Source organism: Suncus etruscus, chromosome 6, assembly GCF_024139225.1.
Source record: "Suncus etruscus isolate mSunEtr1 chromosome 6, mSunEtr1.pri.cur, whole genome shotgun sequence".
Lineage (NCBI taxonomy): Eukaryota > Metazoa > Chordata > Mammalia > Eulipotyphla > Soricidae > Suncus > Suncus etruscus.
In genome coordinates, this window is record NC_064853.1 from 38,123,626 (window position 1) to 38,146,473 (window position 22,848).

The following is a 22,848-nucleotide window of genomic DNA, read 5'->3' on the forward strand; positions in this document are numbered from 1 at the left end:
CTTTCAGCCACCATCTGGGCCAAGAAGACTGAGAGCAACACAAGGGTGCCACATGGGTGTGGGCTACGGGTATTGACAGTTAGCACTCAGCTCTTGCATCTTCTGTGGGCATCTGACCCCTAGGATTAGGGGTGAGGGGACCACTAGGAAAGAGGGGGAGGCCTTTCCTGCTGACTCACCCTCACTGAACTATGAAGTGGGTCCCTGTCACTGGAGGTGTCTGGCCTGGTAGGAGCTGGCTGGCAGGCGGCCTCAGTGGCAGCCACAGGCCCTGACCACCATGTTGCGGTGCTTGCGCAAGATAACGTTGTTGCTGCTGTCATAGTAGAGCACAGAGGTGGCACTCAGCTTGGTAGGGGCACAGCACGCCTTGGGGACCACGTCTGGCTTCATCAGGTGCACCTGGCAGAGGCAAAGGTATGAACGCAGACCTCCTGGTCGCACCCAGCTCCCTACTACCCCCTCTCCCGGCAGGCTTCCGAGGCTCAGGGCAAAGCCCTAGGTGGGGGCATTGGCTCCTCTCTAGACCACCTTGTGGGTGCCCAGTGCCTGGTGGCCCATGGTTGCCTCTCTTCCTCCAACCCTAGGGACCCCAAGGGTCTCCACTGTGCTCTGCTACCTGCCCTGACCCTTGTGGTGTCTGGTCCACACTAGCTGCTTCTGGGCTGTCTGCTCCCCATGAACCTGTGTGTGTCAAGGGGCAGCGGGAACCCTGGATGTCATGTCTCCTGGCATGTTGGCCACTGGACTTCTGAGGGACTCTGGCCACTCAGAACACTCCCAGGTGATGACTGCAGCACAGAGATGGTTGCTGAGACACAGGTTGGTAGAACGAGTCAGGCCCATGGTCATCTGCCCACCAACCTGGTGGGTCCCACTCAAAAGTGTCTGTGAGTTGGGATGCGGCATGGGGTGAAAGTACATGAACCGTGTGTGTGAAGCACTGGGTCTGGCTTGGCACACTTGGGAGCCCAAGGCTCTTTGGGCCTCTAGAGGCTCCCTGAGCATGGGACTGAACAGAGCTCATTCCATAGCCATTGGGCAGGAGAGAGACAGCAGATTCCTGAGCACAGTGTCCAGAGCACCTGAGCCATGTGAAGGCTCATGAGAGTCCTCTGACTATAAGTGGGTGGGACATGCGTGAGTCCCACAATGCACATGACTGACTGCTTGAGTGGGCCTGACATTTGTCTGTGTATGTACCTGTAGGCCTCTGTGTATAGGAGAGATGTGTGCAGGAGGGCCCTTTCTGTGCGTTTTGGCCCTCCGTGTACACAGGTGTAACCCCTACTGTGTGTGTGGACATGTCTACAGGCCCACTATGCATTTGTCTGAGTATGTGTATTAGCCTGTGCCTATTGCTGCAAACCACAGTCAGTATGATGGGGCTTCTGTGTATAGTCAGCGTGATGGTAATATGTGTGTGTGTGTGTGTGTGTGTGTGTAGTCACTGTGACAGAGTGTCCGTACAATCTGTGTGATGGGCTATCTGTATGTACAGCCACTGTTAAGGGTGTCTGTGCCACAGTGTGTACAGTGTATACCCTATATATAGGGTTATTTGTATACAGTCAGTATTTGTGTGTGACACACAGTTGCTGTAATGGGATATCTATATCTGTATATATTCTGGTTGTATTCATATTATATATGTTGTATTCATAATACATATTCAGTATGTATTCAGGTATATAAAGTTTGTGCAGCTTGGTATCTTGGGGACCAGATGGGACAGGTGGGCTAGAGTCCATGATTATGCAGGATGAACCTCTCGGAAGAGGTCCCTGAGACATGAGTGGGGCCCCTTCACCTCTCCTCTGGAGGACCTGGCGCAGGTACTGACCAGGGACTGCAGGATGGCGTGGTTGGTGGCGTTCATGCAGGAGTCCAGTGGGAAGGCGCACTCCCCCTCACAGTAGTAAGCTGAGTAGCCCTGGGGGGCGATGACCCAATCCTGGGGAGCGGGAGGAAGTGAGTCCCAATATGGGACTCTCAGGGTTGCCCACCAAGGACCATCCTCATTCTAGGTCTGAGCCCAGCCGACCCCTCAGGTCCTACTCTGTCCTGTCACCTGTGATGCCGTTCCCCAACCCTCTCCTGGAGAGGCCTCAAGATTCAGTGGGATGACCTGAAATGAGCCCCAACCCCCTCCCCTGGAGAAGCCCCATGACTCAGTGGGGTGACCTATGAGGAACTGGGACCTGGAGAGGCCCCAAGACTCCTGGGGTGAGGGAAGAGGTGCAGCCAGGAGCTCACCAGCCAGCCAAGGTCCTGGAAGCTGACGTAGAGCTCATGCCGTCGGCAAACCTGCCGACCACCGGGCCGTGGGTCGCCATCTGCAGGGACAGGTGTGGGGTCTTAGTGGGCAGCAGGCATGGGGTGCTCTGACGGGCATGTGTGCCCAATGAGTGAAAGATGATGGAAACCACTGCCCTGTGGGGCCTCTTCACAGCTCCACACCCAGGCCCCCTCAGAGTCTGGGGACCCCCATACCCAGCACCCCTCAGACCCTCACACTCAACCACCTTCAGAGTCAAGGGGAAGGGGACCCTGCCCAGATATCCCCTCCTTTCCTCGGGAGTCACTTTCTGGCCTCACCCGACTCTCCTGCCACCCCCTCCATGGCTCAAAGGGTCCCTGAGAAGCCACAGAGGAAGGAGAGGCAGGAACTGGGTCAGGTTCTACCCTGTGGGGTCCCCTCTGAGTAAGGGGTTCAGTGCTGCTGTGACAGAGCCTGGAGTCTAGGAATGGGGTCCATGAAAGGAGCTTGGGGCAGGAGGTGGCTGGGGGACCATGTCTGACCCTGCAGACCAGGAGGGGCTCTGGCCGCCGCCTATTCTTGGCCCTCGGCCCACCCAGCGAGGCCTCACCAAAGATCCCTGGGAGTCGGCTGAGGTGCGGCAGATCATTGGTTTTCTTTCGGGGCCTCCTCCTCTGGGGCCTTGATGCCCGAGGGGCTCGCATGGAGCTGGGAGTCGCCCTGAAGAAGGTGACCATGAAGGGCTGTTGGGATCTCGGTGCCTGGCGTCCCAGCAGACCGGCCAGACCAGGGTCCACGCTGAGCCCTGAGACAAGGAGAGGGGGGTCACTCAGGGTGGCCCTGCATTTGGACAGGTTAGGGACCTCAGCTGGGACAACTGGGAGCTGGAGACCCAGGACCTGAATGACCCCTGGGCCTCAGTTTCCCCAGCTGAATGGAGCCCAGTACAGCCGCAGCCCCTGGGTGGCAGGTTTGGGGTCAGGTTGAGTGACTAGAGGGGACACCCTTGTGCCAACTGTGCCCTGCGATGGTTCACAGGTCTGTGCTTGTCTCAGAGTTGGGGCCTCTCCAAGAAATGGGGGGTCCCAGGATGGTTGGGGACTTAGGCCCAGACCCCCACCTGGGTCTCCAGCTGAGACCCGAGTTCTACCCCACCCCTTTCTGGGGATGTTCTCAGAGGATTTATCACTGGAGCTGCTGGTTGGAGAAGCTGGACTGAGAGTGAGAGTTCAGTTGCAGCTGAGTGAGAGTTCGTGTCCCAACATTCACAGACAAGCCCAGCAGTGGAAACACCAATCAGTATCCCAGAGAACAGGTTCCCCACGTGGGTCACTTCAGAGCCAAGTTTCCGACCATGAAATCATTATTTTTGTTTTATGATCACATCGAGCAGCACTCATGGGTTACTCCTGGTTCTGCACTTAGAAACCACTCCTGGGGTCCAGAGAAATAGGATGGAGGTAGCACGTTTGCCTTAGATGCAGAAGGACGGTGGTTTGAATCCCAGCATCCCATATGGTCCCCGAGTCTGCTGGGGGCGATTTCTGAGCGTAGAGCCAGGAGTAATCCCTGAGCACTGCCAGTGTTACCCCCCCCCAAAAAAAAAGTTCCCCGGGCATTGGCATGGTCAACATATACACAACAAAAGAAAAGGCTGGTCTCCTGCTCTAGATTCCCTTGTGCAGATTCCCCACCTATTCCTGGTCATTGTGGGACTCTGGTTTGGGTGATGAGAAGCTCCTCCACAGAACATCAGCTTCTTCCTCTAGCAGCACTAACCCTGAACCTTAGACAAACAAAGCTAATGTAGCTTCGTTTTTCTTTCACTCAAGCAGCCCTCATGAGGGACAAGGTGCCCGTGTTCTGTTTCATACCCTGCAGGTACCCTAAAAGTCCTCAACCCTCAGCACTCTGCTCTTGCACCTCAAATGCAGCCTTTTCAGGCACAGTTCCCAGTGCCTCTGAGTTTCTCCCTAGACCTGAGCTTCACTGGCACGCAGCAGTTCTCATGGGGAACACCACCCTTGTCTCCCTCCCTCCCTCCCTCCCTCCCTCCCTCCCTCCCTCCCTCCCTCCCTCCCTCCCTCCCTTCCTTCCTTCCTTTTTTTTTTTTTTTTTTGGTTTTTGGTTTTTGGGTCACACCCGGCAGTGCTCAGGGATTACTCCTGGCTGCCTGCTCAGAAATAGCTCCTGGCAGGCATGGGGGACCATATGGGACACCGGGATTCGAACCAACCACCTTTGATCCTGGATTGGCTGCTTGCAAGGCAAACACCTCTGTGCTATCTCTCTGGGCCCCCTTCCTTCTTTCTTTCTTTTTTGGTATTTGGGTCATATCCGGTGGTGCTCAGGGGTTACTCCTGGCAGGCTCAGGGGACCATATGGGATGCTGGGAATTGAACTGGGATCCGTCGTGGGTCACTGTGCTCTCTCCAGCCCTTGTACCCTGTTTCTGAGACAGACAGCACCAGGTAACCATAGACACTGAATTTCCTGCCTCCCTCTCACCCTACTGGATTTCAAGCAACAAAACACACAAAAACGGATTTGTCAACAAATCTATGATCAACCCCTGATCCGATCTGGTGTGGAGTCAGTGCTGTTCCTTGCCAGTCCCCTTCCTGCAACTTCCTCAAACCCTCAGTGCAGCCCAGGGCTTCTCTGACCTCCATAGCCTGCCCAGCCCACCACAGACAGGTCTGATTTTGAGCACATAGTTTTGTGAAAAGTTTTCATACAGCTGGGAGTTTCAGGAAAATTACCAAGATGGGCGAGCACCCAGATAACCCAGACATGGTTCCCTGTGGGAACATGAACATCTGGACTGTGAGGGGACACCTGTCACCTCAAAGTAACTCGAGAGCAGCATAGTCACAAAACCTGCCCATTATCTCCATGGTCTTCCTGCCCTTTTTCCTCCTGGTGCCCTGTTGTCTTTTATTTCCCAATGAGGACTCAGGCATCTATTTTTTTTGTTTTTGTTTTTGTTTTTGGATCACACCCGGCAACACTCAGGGGTTACTCCTGGCTCTATGCTCAGAAATCACTCCTGGCAGGCTTGGGGGACCATAGGGGATGCTGGGATTCAAACCACCGACCTTCTGCATGCAAGGCAAACACATTACCTTCATGCTATCTCTCTGGCCCCCTCAGACACCTATTTTTTTTGTTTGGGGGCCATACCCAGTAGTGCTCTGAGGTTATTCCCAGTTCTGCACTCAGGGATTACACACAGTGGGATGGGGGACCACAAGTTATACTGAGGAACCAATCTAACCCTGTCTGCTTTATGCAATGCAAGTACGCTCCCTGCTGTATTATTGCTCTGCCCGCCCCCCAGGTGACTTTAGTCACTACAACATCTGTCTCTGCAGTACATCAGTGGCTCAGACTTGGCTTGTCCTCACTGGGGCATTGCTGGGAACACTTGTCCCTACTCTGGAGAATGACCCTTCCTTGTTTGTCTGATGTGCATGAAAGGAAGCCCACAAGGGCGAAGTGCTGTTCCCCAGCCTCTCCCTCAAGGGCTCAGGGGAGCTCCTGGCTTGAATGAGATCGTGCTGGCATTTCCAGGCATGCCTAAAAAGATGCTTCCCCCATCCTTTTAATCCCAGCACTGCATGGACCCCCAGCACTGTCCCCCAAATGAGAGAAGAGCTACCCCAAACCCCAGCACCTGGCCCTGATTCTCTCCAACTCAGTCAGCTCCTCCTCACCCCTGCCTCCTTACCCCTGTCTTCTCCATCTCTCCCTGGCCTGCTCTGCCCCAGCCAAAGAGGCACCTTCTGACCCTCAAATCTCACCTACTACCTACCTGCCTGAGGTCAGAGCACCCCCAAACACACACTCACAGAATGAACGTATGCTTGAATCCTCATTCCACAGAAAGGACTAGTAGGGTTTGGCAAGCAATGAGCCCAAGAGGTCTCTGGCCAGACCACCGTCCTTCTGCATGCAAGGCAAACAGACCCATAGCCTGAGGATGTGTTGCTTCCCTTGGACCACACAGACACCCCATGTGGAAAGTTGCTTCTGAGATGAGCAAGGGCACCTGTTTCCCTGGGAGAAAGCCCAGCATCTCTCTGGTTGGACCTTGGGTTGGTTCTGGGGCAGAGGAAGGAAACCTGTGAAAAGCCTTGGTGCTTCTCTGCCGACCCACAGAAACCCAGGCAGGATGGGTCACCAGCTCCAGTATAGCGGAGAAGAGGCAGCCAAAGAGGGGGTCCAGGTGAGAGCCCCGTCACCTCCCAGCCCTGCTCTTACCATCCTCCGTCTCCACAAAGACTCGGAGTCTCAGGTTCTGGTTGCGGGTCAAGAGCCAGCGGTCACTGGCAGCTGTCACATCCAACACCAGCCAGCCTTCGTCCTCAGCTTGGAGCGTCTGAAGATCCAAAAACAACAAGTCAGACTCCCTGTGGACACGAAAGAACAATTAACTTGGGGCCCAAAGGGGCGCTGCCTTTTCCAGTGCCCAGGGGACAGGTCTGGGGTCTCGCCCCTCTCTACTCTGGGCTGGGCTCCTCATTTTATTTTATTTTTAGTTTTTGGGTCACACCTGGCAGCACTCAGGGATTACTCCTGACTCTATGCTCAGAAATTACTCCTGGCAGGCTCGGGGGACCATATGGGACGCCAGTATTTGAACCACCATCCTTCTGCATGCAAGGCAAACACCTTTCCTCCATGCTATCTCTCTGGCCCCGGGCTGGGCCCCTCATAAACCTCCTCCAGGCCTGTCTCACTAGATCCACAGTGCCCGCAACTCCATCCTGTATCAGCCCAATTGTAGCCAGTGTGCTTCCCCGAGATGAGCCCTTGGTCTATAAGAGAGGGCTGCTACACCCCTGCGCAAGTGGGGAAACTTAGGCTCAAGCTCAGGACTGATTAAGATCATCTCACAGCCAGGACCTTGGGGCGGGGGTGCTTGGCCAGTGTCTGTGGCCCCTGAAGGTGGGTTCCCAGGCTCCCCCTCCCTGGGCTATGTCCCTGACAGGCACCTGTTGGGCTGCTCCCTGACCACCTCGAACATGCTGATGTGGAGGGTCTGGTTGAGTGGGCGGGAGCTGGGCAGCTTGTAAATCCGGAACTCAGCGGCTGTGACCGCCTCCCCCGCCGGGATCTGGGTGAGGTCAAAGAGGAACTCCTTCCAGGGGGGCTCCTGGTGGCCCAGCAGGTGTTCACGCTCCACTGTAAGATAAAGCGGGGTCACTGGGGGTCACTGGGCCCCCACTCAGAGGTGCAGAAACTGGAGGTCCAGACAAGCTTGGTGGGGCCACTCCCTCAGGAATAGATGTGCTAATGGGGGGTGAGGAGAACAGGCAGGGCACCCACACAGGGCAGGTGCTGGCCAGGGCAGCTTCCATCCCAGCCCTCAGTTCCAGGGGAAACAGAAATGGGCCTGAGAACAGACAGGAGGTAGGAGCTGCAGCTGACACTGGAGCCAAGCCTTGAGAGAGACAGAGAATCTGCCCATGTCCAGGGAGAAGGTCCCTGCAGAGAAGGGGCCAGAGTGAGCAAAGGCCTGGAATTGTGGCACAATGGTGCAGGCAGGGAGCACCACCAATACCATTCCACGAAGCCTGTTGGGGGACATGGGGAGAGAGGAGGAGGCAGACTCTGATAGGCTTCCTGGAGAAGGGGACAACTGGCTAGCCTTGAAGGATGGCGCAGTCCTGTGGGTGAAGGAGGCAGGGAAGACTTCTAGGACGTCGGAGGCGCAGGTGTGAAGAGGCTAAGGCTGATCTGTATATGGGCAGGCTGGGGTGTGCTGAGTCTGCTGCAATTCTGCTCTACGGAGTGTGGGTTCTGGCCTGGAGTAGGAGTCTCAGGTAGGGGGCAGCATGGCTAGAGGGGCAACAGGGCAGAGCCTAAGGGTGGGAAGGCACAGGCTCAGGCCTGTGGGGGGCACCTGAGGCGAGGCCTAGTGGTGTGGGGCTGAGGTCAGGGTGGGGACCTGGTTATAGGATCAATTCCACATTTTCCTGCTGCCCGGAAATACCCGGGACAGTCTATTTCGGGTGCTCCCTTTGGCCTCCCTTCCTTTTCACACCCTGAAAATCTGTTTCTACAATGCAGGGACAGGAACCACCCAGCGCCTACCCTAGCCCAGCCCTGAGATTTAATGACACGTCTGAGTTAAGAGTCCCTCTCTGGCCACAGCGCTCAGTGACCACAAGTCACCAGGCTGGTAGCAGGGTCGGATGTGGGAGCACTTCCTGCCATCAGGTTGAGGGTGGGCCGGGCACAGCTGTGCTGGGCAGACTGGGATACACGGTCTCTGCACAGACCAGACCCCGAGCGACAGGGCCTCCATGCTTAGCAAAGGCCAGTCCTCTGCTGTTTGTGAGGCTCCTTGGAGCAGCTGGATGGAGTTCCCTAGGCAGGGCTGGAGTCTACAGAGTTGTCCCCTCCCCCATGTCTCATGCAGCCTTGGCAACAGTCCTATGACTTAAGGTAGGCTGTGTAAGACCCCTGCTCTAGGCTGTGGTGGTGTTAGAGAGCAGAGGCTCAGCCACATTGTCCTCACCCCCAAGGCATCTCAGCTGTGAAGGGACAGGTGATGTGCCCTGGTGGCTCCTGGGATGGTGTCTACAGGCTGGATGCCCATGGCTGTGGGAACAGAGACTAATAGAACCCCCTAACCTTCCAGCTCTACCCCTTCCTCCCTTAATTTCCGCTTTTTATGTCACTTTTTTTGGAGGTGGGTGGAGGAACATACCTGGGAATATGAAGGGCTCACTTCTGGCTCTGTACTCTGGGATCAATCCTGGTTGGGCTCCAGAAATCTAGGGGTACTAGGGATTGAATTCAGGGTAGCTGTGTTCAAGGCAGGTGCCCTAACCTCTGTACTCTCTCTGGCCCTTTTTCGTTTCTGAGTTACACTTGGTGGTGCTTATCAGATGCTACTTCCATTTCATCCTTATTGGTATTAGGCATCAAACCCAAGGTCTCTGGCATACAAAGCATGTGCTCCAATCTATAGAGCTATATCTCCATCTCATAATTTTCTATTTTTAATTTTTTTTGTTTTTGGGTCACACCTTACAGTGCCCAGGGGTTACTCCTGGTTCTACGCTCAGAAATCGCTCTGGAGGCTCAGGAGACCATATGGGATACCGGGATTCTAACCACCATCCTTCTGCATGCAAGGAAAATGCCCTACCTCTGGCCCTCTATTTTTAATTTTAAAAACAGCTCAAGAGGTAGAGTATATGGCTAATATGTGTGAAGTCCTGGGTATACACCTTGGCACCACATGGGTCTAAGAATTACCTCTATGTGTGGTGCTGGTGACTCATGAGCAATATTAAGCTGAAGATTCCCATGAATGCTCCAGACACTCAGTCTAGTCCTACATTCCAGTACCAGCCAGCTATAAAAGGGGTAGGTCAGGTGCATGTCTTGTTTGTGGCCAACCTCGTTGGCCATATGGGATCCATGGCATCCCATATGATTCCTCGAGCCCCACCCAGATTGATCTCTGAGCATCACCCTGAACACTGCAAGGTATGCCCCAAATGAAAACAAACAAACAAACAAAAAACAATGTCATGAAAAATATATCATAGACATTTTATCAGTTCAACCAAAAGACATTTAGAAGCTTTCAAGGAGTACCACCCTCCCTTGAAATTATGTGACCTTTGTCATGACAGTGGATCCTCTGGGTCACTTGCTAAGTACCATTTGATATGGGCCAAAGGAAATAAGTAAAAAGCCATGAGTGTTATTTTAGTTTGTACTTGATTATGGTCCCACAACTATTTCTACCAGTAGTGTTTCCTTTATTTCTTCTATCCTTTTTTTGTTTTTTTTAATTATGGGTCATACTTGGCAGGGCTAGGAGGCTACTCACAGCTCAGTGCTCAGAGGACCATGCCAACTTGGTGGTAGAATTCAGGTCTCCCCCATGCAAAGCTTGTGGGTGGCCTTTCAACCCTCTCCCTGAGGCACGGATCTGCACTCTCACAGAAATGTCGAAACCCAGGGGCCAGGGAGATAGCACAGTGGGTAGAGAGCTTGCCTTGCATGCAGTCAACCTAGCTTTGATCCTTCATACTGCATATGGTTCTCTGAGCTGTCAGGAGTACAGAGCTGGAAGTAAACCTTGAGCACTGCTGGGTGTGGCCTCCACATAAAACAAAACAAAACACACACAAAGAAATGCCCAAGCCCAGAGAGGCAAATCCCTCTGAAATGCCACTGGGCCTGTTTCCCAAGTTATTTTATAAAGCAAAAATGGTATCTTCTACAAACTGCTGGAGATTTCAGAACATCAGAGCTCATAAGACAGATTGTCTTCTTTCTACTCTATATACAGATGGAGACAGAAGTCAGGAATACTAACTCCCCTCTGGGCTCTTTTCTGTACTGTGAAAAACCATTATCAGAAGCTTAAAAGTGACATAAAAGGGGCAGGGGAGAGGTTGATAGTACAGTGAGTACTTGCCTTGCACACAGCCAACCCTGGTTTCATCTATCCCTAACTTTGCATATGGTTCCCTGAGCACCAAAAGGGGTCACTGCTAGCACAGTGGAATAAGAGCAGAGTCTGGCAGGATTCAAAACCACCACACACCCCCACCTCTTAAAAGGGACAAGGGAGGGGGCTTAAAGGACTAGTACATATACTTTGCATGTGGGAGCCCAGGACTTCCCTTAGAATCACCGGGAGTAACCCCCATATACTGAGATGGGTTTAGCTACAAACATTTCTCAGGAATAGTCCCAAAACCCAAACAAAAACAAACCAAAACAAAAGCAAGTGGCATAAAAGCCACATTTATGCTGCTGGTGGCCATTCTGCTGTTATAGTCTGATGGCTTGCTGAAGGGACTGAAGAGAAAGGGCAAGTTCCACACAATGGGAATGTGAAATCTCATGGATTTTCTAGAATTTTGCTTGCAACTGAGGGCTTGGGAAATTCTTTCCCATTAGACAGGTAGAGTGGGAGATACTTTCCACCTGACTTTGTGGGATTTGTGCCCTAGATCCTGACCATCTAAGTTGGGCTAGATATCCTCTCTCCCTGGGGGCCTAGAAACCACTTATATTTAGAGAAAGGTATCTGGGTAGTAAATAATTTTCCTTACCAGCAAAATCTGGGGCAGGGATTCAATTCTTGGGATATGTGGTCAAGACTCCTGATCTGACAGTTTTTCTTTCTTTTAACTGGCAGGAATAGGATTGAGCCATACCTGACAATACTCAGGGGTTAGTCCTGGCTCTGTACTCAGGAATTATTCTTGATAATGCTTAGGGGGACCTTATGGGATGCTGGAGATCAAACCGATGTTGGCTGCATGCATGACCTACCCACTGTGCTATCACTCTTGGCCCTCTGGCAGTTTAATACTCACTTTTCCCTTCTTTTTTCTAGATTGTACTCATGGATTCTAATTAATTCACTCATTCATGCTTATTACATGCAAGTCACTGTTTTTTTTTTTTTTTTTTGGTTTTTCGGCCACACCCATTTGATGCTCAGGGGTTACTACTAGCTAAGCGCTCAGAAGTTGCCCCTGGCTTGGGGGGGACCATATGGGACACCGGGGGATCGAACCGTGGTCTTTCCTTGGCTAGCGCTTGCAAGGCAGACACCTTACCTCTATCGCCACCTCGCCGGCCCCCGCAAGTCACTTTTTAAGTATGGGGAAACTAGTAAAGAGAGAAACCAGCTCCTGCCTTGTGAAGTTTACAGTACACTAGAGAAGTCAAATGACAGACAAAAACACAAAGCTGATGGCTGTAGAGGATGAGGCCATGAAGAGACAGTGGGAGTAGGCAAAGTGCAAGGGGTCAATATCATCAGATTTAAACATGTCATGTTGGGGCCGGAATGATAACATGGAGTTAGGGCATTTGCCTTGCATGCAGAAGGACTATGGTTTGAGTCCCGATATCCCATGTGGTCCCTGAGCTTGCCCGGAGCCATTTCTGAGCATAGAGCCAGGAGTAATCCGAGTGCTGCTGGGAGTGACCCAAAACCCCAAAAAAACCTCCAAACATGTCATGTTTTATATTATTTATGTTTATTTATATTTTATATATTTTTATATTTATGTTATTATTTATTTATATTAAAGAATATACTAGCCCATATACCATTCTGTATATATGTGATTTGTTTTAGTTTGGGGGGCCTGAGGGTTATTCTCAGTTGTGTGCTCAGAGGTCAAAGCAGTGGTGATTAGGGGAGCATGTAATAGCCAGAAGGAACCAGGTCATCTGCATATAAGCATGCATTCCAACCCTCTGGACCATCTATCTTGCTGGTCCTCAAAAACTCTTTTCTTTAATAGAGGCCACTTCTGGTGGTGTTTGGAATACTTGGGAGTCATGCCCAGGGGTGTCACAGCTAGAACTACAGGTGGTACTAAGGAGGCCTCGCAGCACTCAAGGGCCTATTTATTCCTGGTATGCATGTGAATATCACCTGTACATTCTCTCTAACTACCAACATGCTCTTTGTAGGGGGTGAGGATAACATCACACTCAGTAGTGCTCGGTGGCAACCTCTGGTGGTCCTTGGGGGACCATATATGGTACTGGGAATCTGAACTGAGGTCAGCAGGAGTCAAGGCGAATGCCTTAAACCCTGTGCTTTGCACTGCTCCCACCCCCTGCCCTGCACTCTTGGCTCTGTTAAGCATCTCATATAATCAAACCACAATATAGCCATTGAAAGCAAACCATGGGGAACTGATATTGGTACACCACTATTAACTAACAAATTCCAGCTTTTTTGTTTTATCACTAATGTCCTTTTTCAATCCAGGACCCAACATTTCATTGTTTATCAGTTCTCCATATTGTCCTCTGACCTGTAATACTGCCAAGTCTCTATGCTCTATGTGCCTAACTCTGAAAAACACTGAAGAGCTATTGGATAATTCAGCCTTTTCCTGTTTAGATTGAAACTCTAGATTTTGAAGGATCATAGAGGGAAACAGTGTCTCTCTCTCTCCCCTCTCACCCCCTTTTTTATGGGATCAGTTGGGCAATATGTCACTAATGTCTGTGAGTACCAGTGAGGCTAACAGGTCCTTTGGTTAAAGTGGCATCAGTCACTGTCATTCATTGTACTGCTATCATTTTTCTCTTAGAAGTAATAAATATCGGGGCCGGAGAGATAGCATGGAGGTAAGGCGTTTGCCTTTCATGCAGGAGGTCATCAGTTCGAATCCCAGCGCCCCATATGGTCCTCTGTGCCTGCCAGGAGCAATTTCTGAGCGTGGAGCCAGAAATAACCCCTGAGCACTGCCGGGTGTGACCCAAAAACCACAAAAAAAAAAAAAAAAAAAAAAGAAGTAATAAATATCATGGGCAATATCTTTGAGGCTATACACAAGTATCCTAGTTTTTGCTTGGTTTGGTTTTGGATTCATACCTTAGTGGTATTTGAGGCCATCCCAAACATTGCTCAGGTCATCTGTGCTAGTAGATGGGGAGCAACAGGACAGGGACCCAACAATATGAGGGGGAAAAGGAGGCTACTAGTGGGTAGTCCGATAAAGGCCCATATATTGGGGGCCTCAGAAAGAAGACCCAGGCCCCTTCTTCCTAGGGTCCCTCATTTCAGGACAACCCAGGAGTTCAGTTCAGTTGCTTCCCTGGTGGGGCATTGCCACTGCTCCAGGAGTGGCTCCCTGTAGTGGGCACCCCCAGGCATCACTCTGTTCTCCTTCTCCTTGGCCTGTTCCCTGCAGAGAAGTTGATTTGCTCCAGGGCCCCCGAGGGGAACAAACTGCACCTGTCTGGCTGGTCCTACAAGCACTCCACCTGCCCCCTCAGACTAGCCCCAGTACTCACCTACTAAGCCTATACCCAAAGGTCTTCTCCCACCCACAATCCAATACCAGTGCTCCCCAGGGCACCCAGGCCTCCTCTTGGAAGTATATTTAGCCACTTTGCAAGAGCTGGTTCCATAAATGACTCTGTACTCATGATTACCGGGCAGGGCCCAGACGCTTCCACCCCCAAATTAAAAAGGAACTCCCGCACACTCCACCACATCAAGCCCTCCGAGGCCCAAAATAGAGTGGAGGAGCCGTAAGCAAGAACAATTCTCCCAGTTCAGGCCCGGGAATGTTCCAGGAGGATGTGGTCAGGTGACACATGCCCTCTGCTTGTGGGGGCGGGTTCCGGAGGAGGTCGGGGCTGGCTGGATCTCCCCAGCCTGAGCCTCACCCCAGGAGCCCCGCTGGGGGGCAGAGGTGGGCACACCCTTTTGGTGGGAGTGGGAAGGGACTGTGGGGAAACAAGGGCCAGAAGGGCAGAGTCATGCAGGGCCCTGTGTTAGGTCAGGCCCCCTGGGGACTGTCCTGTGAGAACCACAGGAGTGAGCAGCCTGACAGCACTTCAGATGGTGCAACCAGGGCAGGGCTGCGGTCTGCAAGGCTCTTCTGTGGCCTGTGACCTGAGATCACTGCTGACCACCTTCTTACAGGAAGGGCTTCGGGGATTGGGAGCTTGAGGGTGGCTAGGCAGATATTGCATCCACTCTGAGCAGGGAGGACTGGCTCCTTCTGGGCCACTGGGCCAGACCAGCTTCCCCAATCCCCCTTCTGCTTCCAACTGCTCTCCCTCACCTCCACTTTGCCCTCAATGCCTGAGCGCTGCCCACCTGGGGCTAGGATCTGCTGGGACAGTAGGGTTGGGGAGCCATGTCATGAAGACTCAGACTTAGTCCCTGTTCATGGTGTTCTGGGGAAAAGAAAAAGAGGGATGGGACATGGTTCTGAATCAAACTGGCAAAAGAGAAACAATGAAGCATGAAGGTGCAAATGATGGAAGGAGTCTGTCTTTGCGGTGTTCGGAGTTGGAAGACTCAGGTTCATGGAAATCTCCTCTTTTTTTAAATACCACATTTTTTTTTAAATGCTTGGGGGTGGTTCCCAGCTGTGCTTGGGACACCAAGCAGCTGCACCAGTGACTGAACCTGTAAGCACCTCAAAGCCCAGCTCTTTGAACCATCTCCCACCTATTCCCTTTGGAAAGCAGAAACAAAGATGAGTATATATATATATATATTTTTTTTTAATTTTTTAAGGTGAGTATAGTCTTGTCCAAGAGTGCAGAAGAAAAGGTACAAGAGTAGAATATATTCCCTTGTTTCTCACTGACCAAATTCCTACTGAGAGGCAGGTATCAACTTCTGTTGGTAGAGGTCTTTGGATTGATCCTCATATTGCCTTCTAATTAGATGTCTCTAAATTGGTTGCTCTGGTTTCCTTGTTAAAAAGATGTTCCCCTGGGGCCAGAGAGATAGCATGGAGGTAAGGCGTTTGTCTTTCATTTTTTTAATTTTTATTTATTTATTTTTTATTTTTGGGTCACACCCAGCGTGCTCAGGGGTTACTCCTGGCTGCCTGCTCAGAAATAGCTCCTGGCAGGCACTGGGGACCATGTGGGACACCGGGATTCGAACCAATCACCTTTGGTCCTGGATCGGCTGCTTGCAAGGCAAACGCCGCTGTGCTATCTCTCCTGGCCCGAGTTTGCCTTTCATACAGAAGGTCATTGCATCCCTGCATCCCATATGGTCCCCTGAGCCTGCCAGGAGCGATTTCTGAGCATGGAGCGCTACCAGGTGTGATCCAGAAAACAAACAAACAAACAAACAAAAATGTTCCCCATTGCCGCCTCATCTGATGTTTTTCCCTCCCCTTGGGGATGGGCTTGGTTTATCCCAATAAAGGTTACTCAGGAGGCCTGGAGGAGGTGCTGACATCAAGGCTTATAGTTCCATGTGGTGTGACTGGCTTGTGGGTGAACAGCTTGCGGTATGAGTTTCTGGGCTGCTATTCCTTCCCAACTGTGTGTGGATTATTTTTTGCGTTGGAGTGCTGCCGGACGGGGGGCATGGGAATCCCTCACCCTCTCTGAGGATTGTGGAACATACAACCCACCACTCAACAAACTCCCACTGGATATTTCACCTCATCCTGGGGGGGAAGGGGAGAGAGAGAGAGGGGAGAGAGAGAGAGAGAGAGAGAGAGAGAGAGAGAGAGAGAGAGAGAGAGAGAGAGAGAGATATGAGAGGGAGAGAGAGGAGAGAGAGAAGAGAGGAGAGAGGAGAGAAAGAGAAAGAGAGAGAGAGTGTGTGTATGTCAGGAATCAAATAGAGGTTTCACATGTGCTAGCAAGTGCTTTACCACTGAGCTTTATACCCGTTCTTTACTTAGTGAGAAAATGAAGTTCAGAGATTTTAAGGAAACTGAACAATGTCTCAAAGTTCCAAAGTGGAACTTTTAAAATTCAGGCTACTAAAAAACAAAGAAAAGATAAACAAATGTGGCATCGGAGTGATAGTACAGTGATAGGGTGTTTGCTTTGCATGTAGCCAACCTGGGACGATTCCCAGCATCTGATATGGTCTCCCGGGCTTGCCAGTAGTGATTTCTGAGTGCAGAGCCAGGAGTAACCCCTGAGCACTGATGAGTGTGGTCCAAAAACAAAACAAAAAAGAAAAGATAAACAAATGGGACTATGTCAAACTAAGAAGCTTCTGCACTGGAAGAAGAAAATTAGCACCAGCATAAAAAGACACCCCTTAGAGTGGGATAAAGTATTTGCACACCACAAATCTGATAAATGTTTGATATCCAAGATACATAAAGCACTGGTAGAACTTTGTCAAGGAAAACAAAAAGACCCTATCAAAAAATGGTGGGGAGAAAAACATCCTCAAAGAACACATAGATGGCCAAAAAGTTTATAGAAAATGCTTTATATCAGGTAGCTATACACGCATAACACATATTCTGTTTTCCCCAAAACAGAGATTTTGCCCTAGTTTCCTCTTTCCTTCATCTATCCCTTTTGTAAAGACCTACCTAGGCTTGATTAGTAACCCACATAGGCTTAGTTAACATTAAGTACTTTTGTCTGTTAACTCTGTTCCCAGGTGGATTAAGTTTGGTCAATAAAAAAGATCATAACGGAAGGGGTAAGGGGAGGAAAGGTGGCCCTCTTTTTTTTTTTTTTTTTTTTTTTTTTTGGTTTTTGGGCCACACCCGGCGGTGCTTAGGGGTTACTCCTGGCTTTCTGCTCAGAAATAGCTCCTGGCAGGCACGGGGGACCATATGGGACACCGGGATTCGAACCAACCACCTTTGGTCCTGAATCGGCTGCTTGCAAGGCAAACGCCGCTGTGCTATCTCTCCGGGCCCAGGTGGCCCTCTTAGTCTCTGACGCTGGAAGCCCCCTAGCTCCATGCTTTTCTCCCTTAAATCTGTCTTGTTTTTCTTTCTTTCTTTTATTTTGGGCCACACTTGGCTCTCCGCAGGGGTTACTCATGGCTCTGTATTCAGAAATTGCTCCTGGCAAGCTGGAGGACCACATGGGATGTCGGAGATCAGACCTGGGTCGGCTGTGTGCAAAGCAAACATTCTACCCATTGTGGTATCGCTCCAGTCCTGTTTTTGTTTTTTTAATCCTTGTGGCACCCTGCTTCAGACCTGTTGACCCAGGATTGGACTGCAAGTGGAGCCTTTGCAGGGGTCTTCAAACTACGGCCCGTGGGCCACATATTGTATTTATTCCCATTTTGTTTCTTCACTTCTAAATAGGATATATGCAGTGTGCATAGAAATTTGTTCATAATTTTTGTTTTTACTATAATCTGGCTCTCCAACAGTCTGAAGGACAGTGAACTGGCCCCCTGTTTAAAAAGTTTGAGAACCACTGCTTTACAGCATCACTTATCATCAGGGAAAGGCAAATTAATACAAACAACAATAAGGAATTATCTCATCAATGAGACTGGCACATATCTTAAAAAAGCCAAACAGCCAGTGTTAACATGTGTGTTGATGTGTGAAAAACGAAACCTTACTCATTGCTGGTGGGAATGTTGACTGATCCACTTCTTGTGGATAACAATATGGAAAATTCTCACAGAACCAGGAATTTATGATCCAGCAATTCCATTTCTTGGCATCTACACAAACGCCCAAAAACCTTATTCAGAAAAAAGCATTCCTTTGATGATTGCAGTACTGTTCACAAGAGCCAAAAACATCTGGAAACAAACCAAATATCCAAGAACAGGTGAGTAGATAAAGAAACTATGGTACAACTACACAATGGAATACCACTCATCTTTAGAAAAAAATAAAATCATGCAATTTTCTGCTAAGAGGATAAATCTGGAGAGTATCATGCTGAATGAAATTAGCTAGAAGGAAAGGGACCAAGATTTCTCTTTCTCATATATATGTGTGTTATATAGAGATATAGTTGGGGAGTAACAAATGTCCAAGACTACAGAAACCAAAAACTGGTCTTTGGTGGGAAGCTGATGGGAAGTGGATGTGGGAGGGACATTTTGGGACAATTGTGGAAGGAAGTAGACAGCCTGTGTGGGATGTGATGTTGAACATTTTAGATGTGAAATTTACCATTAACAATTTTTTTTTTGTTTGTTTTTGGGCCACACCCGGCAGCGCTCAGGGGTTACTCCTGGCTCTATGCTCAGAAATCGCTCCTGGCAGGCTCAGAGGACCATATGGGATGCCGGGATTCGAACCACCGACCTTCTGTATGCCTTACCTCCATGCTATCTCTCAGGCCCCCAATAACAATTTTTGTAGCAAAACAATTTTGTAAAATTTTGTGCCTAAAATAAAAGTAAAATTCAGGCTTACTATAGCCCTAGAAGATGTATAAGGACATACAGAATAGTTTTACTGAAAACAATGGTAGAAGGTCTGAACCATAGTTCAGCAGGTAGGGCACTTGCTTTGCCTGTAGCTGACCCAGGTTCAAACCCTGACACCCCATAGGGTTCTCCCCACCCCAGCATTGTCAGAAGTAATTCCTAAGTGCAGAATCAGGAGTAATCCCTGAGTATCCCTGGTTATGGCCATTAAAAAAAACTAAAATAAAATAAAAAGCAGCTCGACAGCTGAGCTTGCCTCACAGGCATGAAGCCACAAGTCCAATCTTTGCATTACTATTTGTGATTCTCTGCACCACAATATCCAATCTCTGATAAATCATAGCCAGAGTGTGAGTACCATAACTAAGTGAGCAACCCCATGTCATTTCAGAAATAACAAAGTGAAGGAAGATGAGTAGGGAAGAGAACTATAGATACGGGGGCCAGGGATGGGACTTCAATGGTAAAGTTCAGGGTGAGTGCTGAGTTCACTCTTGGCATTACGTAGCCCCTCAAGTACTACTAGTGCATGAGGGCCGGGGCCATACCACAGTGGGCAGGGCACTAAAACTGTGCTGGCATGAATCATAGCACCTAAGTCTGGATTGAGTGGCCTCCTGAGAACTTGGAACCATGAATTGAGGGGTAAAAGTAGGTGCCTCTCATAGCCACAGATCAGCCATAGAGGCACCTTGTTTTTATGACACAGTCATGTTGACTGGAAGGAAAAAAACAGAGGCTGGGTAGGGAAGGATGTGGCTAGGATACACAGGTGACAATGTTGGCCCAGATACTCTTGGCTTGGATCAGGGCTTTCCCGCCCTGACAGGCTCCACCTGTCCCATGAAAGAAACAATACTATGTCCTTGTCCTGCCCATTATTGTTTCTACCCAAGAAAATCTAATTGATAGTGACAGACCAGGCAGGGCCACTAGCTCTGACCACAGTCCCAGCCTCCCTTCAGGCATTGTTCCTGCTGAAAGCAGCTCAAACATGGCCGGAACTCCATGGGCTCTGGGTCCAAGGGATGCACTGAAGCCAGGGCCTGGCAGGCACCATCCAGCAGATCCTGAGCTGGATGGGCAGAGTATTGGAGAGCTAGAGGCCTGGGGGTGGGAGCCCAGGCGTGGGCGCTGCTTCCAAGCCTCTCTGTGCTGGACTCCTCGGGCTTCAGGGCCTGGGCCTCCCAACAAGGAGGCAGTCAGGGAGGTGCCTGACCCCGCATCCAGCCCCGGTAATCACCAGGTAAACTAGTAGGCTGAAAGAAGTTCTCGGAGCAATTAGTCCCTCCCATGGGGGCCGGCCCGCCCACTGCCTGGGCTTCCTTGAACAAAGCGCAGCTTGTTGATCCCACAGCCTCTGAGGCCAGAGACCATGAAACACGTTCAGCCGGTGTGGGAAGGAGCTGGGATTTGGAATCCACGGTCCGGACCAGGCATGGACATGCTGTGTGACCCTGGGCTGCCGCTAACCTATCTGAGCCCGTAAAGGGGGCTGGAAAAACAGCTTTCAGGGGCTGCTACATGGAAGAAAAGAGGGCCATAAGGTTACGGGCTTAGATACTCATTAAGAAAATCTGTAGAGACCCCTTCAGGGTGGCTTCGAAAGTCTGTCTGGAGTCCACAAGGGTAGGAGATACTTGGAGGATGGTCCCATCGGGACCATTTGCAGGGTGCAAATCAGGGTTATCCCAAAGGAGGGGGTCTGCCGCTCTCCTTCATTAACCAATCACAATCTAAGGATGCACACAGGAGGCTCAGGGATGTACGGGACTTGTCAAGCTCTAATCACAGCGGCTCCATCAGGCCCAGTGTGTGTGGACCAGAGGTGCTGGACAGCAGCACAGGGGTTGGTGGTGATGCTGAGTCCCTCCCAGCAGTGTCTGCAGACACAACTCCAGGGGCTCCAGCTCCACCTGTGCCCTTTGGGCAGCATTAAGAACCCAGGATCTAGATCTGAGCCTGGCCGGGCCTCCCAGGCATTGTGCAGCCGCTGCCTGAATCCAGCCCTGAATCCAGCTACCTGAACCCAGCCCCCAGCCCTCCGGGCTTCTTCTCTTCCTACCTCAGGTAGCAAGTGACAACCGGGGACCCCACAAAACTTGCTGAGGCTCATCCCAGGTCTCTGCCGGCCTCCCTGGCCGCTCTCCCCATCTGGAAGCTACCTCCTGGGCAGCCGAAGGAGGTTCCCCCTGACCCTGAGTCCGCTGGCCTGCAACGACAGGCTCCCTGGAAGCTGGGGACGGATGTGAGTCCAGGTGTCACAGCTGGGGAAGGCTAAGGCTGTCTGCAGCTGAGGGGAGCTCTCAGCCCCACAGCTCTCCTCACATGGGGTGAGCTGGAGTCCCGGGGGTCTCCCCGTCCCTAGGGTCAGAGGGGCTAAGCAGGGACCACCAGGGCTCCGAGCCCCAGACCAGACTCGGGGACAGAGCCGGAAACTTGAAGGGCAGATGGTCCAGGATCTGGAGTCAAATCGGCAGGTGATAAAGCCGGGGCTCTGCAGAAGAGTAGCGGGTCCCAGCTCAGGGCTTGGACAGTGACGGGCTGCGCAGCCTGTGCCGGGCGCTGGGCGCAGGGCGATGCTGAGTGGGGGTGCCCGACCCCGCAGAGCCCCGCAGCACGCGGCCTCGGGGGACCCAGCGGTGGGGCCGGCGTCGGGGTGCTCGGCCGACGCGCCCCCCGGGCTGTCCAGGGCCCGCGACTCGCGCACGCACTCCCTCCCTCACTCACCCAGGTTGACGAGGCCCATGACCAGGTCTGCGCGGCCGAGGCGGCGCTCGAGGGCTCGGTCGTCGCCGCGGGCCACGGCGCGGTAGAGGTCGAGCATGAAGCGCGGCGCGGAGGCGGCGGGCGCGGGCGGGGGGCGGCGGGCGGCGGCGGGGGGCGCGCGGGGCCGGGGCCGGGGCCGCCCGGGCAGCCCGAGCACCGCCAGGATCTCGCGCTGCAGGTCGCGGCGCTCCAGCGCGCCCAGACGCCGCCGCGCGCAGCCGGAGCCGGGCCCGAACCCGAAGCCGGAGCCGAAGCCGGGGCCGGGGCCGCCGCCGCTCAGCGCGCACAGCGCCAGGCCCAGCAGCCACAGCGGCCCGGGGCGCGCGGCCATGGCGGGGCCCACCGGACCCGAACGGACCGCACCGGACCGGACGCCCTCGCTCAGCCGGCGAGCATCGGGTCGGGGCTCCCCGACGGCGAGCGGCTCCGCGGGCTCCGCGCCTCCCTCGGCCCCGCGCCGCGCGGCACCTGTGGCGACTCTCGCCTGGCGAGCGGCTCCGGCACCTGCGGAGCGCGGACGAGCGACCGACGGGGCGCGACGGGGCGCGGGGCGGCCGCGGCTCGAGGCTGTCGGGGGCGGGCCCGAGCGCCACCCGCCCTCTGATTGGCGCGTGCCCGGCCACGCCCCCGAGCCCGACCAATGGGAGTAGGGGCGGGGCAAGTTGGGGGGCGGGACCAGGCGTCGGTCCGGACCGGACTGGACCGGACCCCGGAGGCTACTGCCTGAGGTGTCGACCAGCGGGGGAGCGGAGGGAGGCGCCGCTCCCAGCTGAGGCGTCGGGGCCGTCAGGGCCGTCGGGCGGTCCCGGGTCTCCTCCGTCTGACGGCCGCCGTGGGGCCGCGGGACTCTCCTGGACTCCCGGGCTGCGGCGTCCGGGGAAGCTCACGAACCCGTGCTCGAGGGGCGGGCGCTTAATTGAGCGCCTCGGCCAGGCGGGGCCCCGCGACTCTCCTGTCAGGACCTGACCCGCCAGCCATCCCCCAAAACCCCCCAGCCAATGGCACAGACAAGAAAGGCGGCTCGGCCCTTATGAGGGGCCGCGAGGTGGACGCCGTGCCCGGAGGGTGGGACCCGGCCCAGCCCAGCCCAGCCCAGCCCAGCTGGGGTCCTGCGAGTCCGGCCGGCGGCTCCTCCCTGGAAGGCCTTCTGGAGCCT

At 52.7% G+C, this 22,848-nt stretch overlaps 1 protein-coding gene across 1 annotated transcript; it reads right to left on the reverse strand.

The window, feature by feature from the left end:
- Positions 1-188: 188 nt before the first annotated feature.
- LOC126011171 (bone morphogenetic protein 8A-like) lies at positions 189-22,023 on the reverse strand. The gene is made up of 7 exons (XM_049774897.1): positions 21,654-22,023; positions 7,258-7,447; positions 6,524-6,672; positions 2,871-3,065; positions 2,257-2,336; positions 1,844-1,954; positions 189-402 (listed from the first exon to the last, which is right to left on the reverse strand). Exons 1-7 carry the CDS (start codon positions 22,021-22,023, stop codon positions 253-255), a joined length of 1,245 nt encoding a protein of 414 aa, XP_049630854.1. The 3' UTR covers positions 189-252.
- Between the last annotated feature and the right edge of the window lie 825 nt (positions 22,024-22,848).

Excerpts from the sequence above, each read along its gene's own strand:
- LOC126011171 (XM_049774897.1), bottom strand. The coding sequence starts at position 22,023 with ATGGCCGCGCGCCCCGGGCCGCTGTGGCTGCTGGGCCTGGCGCTGTGC. Across the intron at positions 7,448-21,653 it reads CATGGGCCTCGTCAACCTGG|TGGAGCGTGAACACCTGCTG; the intron begins GTGAGTGAGGGA and ends TTTATCTTACAG. Across the intron at positions 3,066-6,523 it reads CTTTGTGGAGACGGAGGATG|GGCTCAGCGTGGACCCTGGT; the intron begins GTAAGAGCAGGG and ends TCCTTGTCTCAG.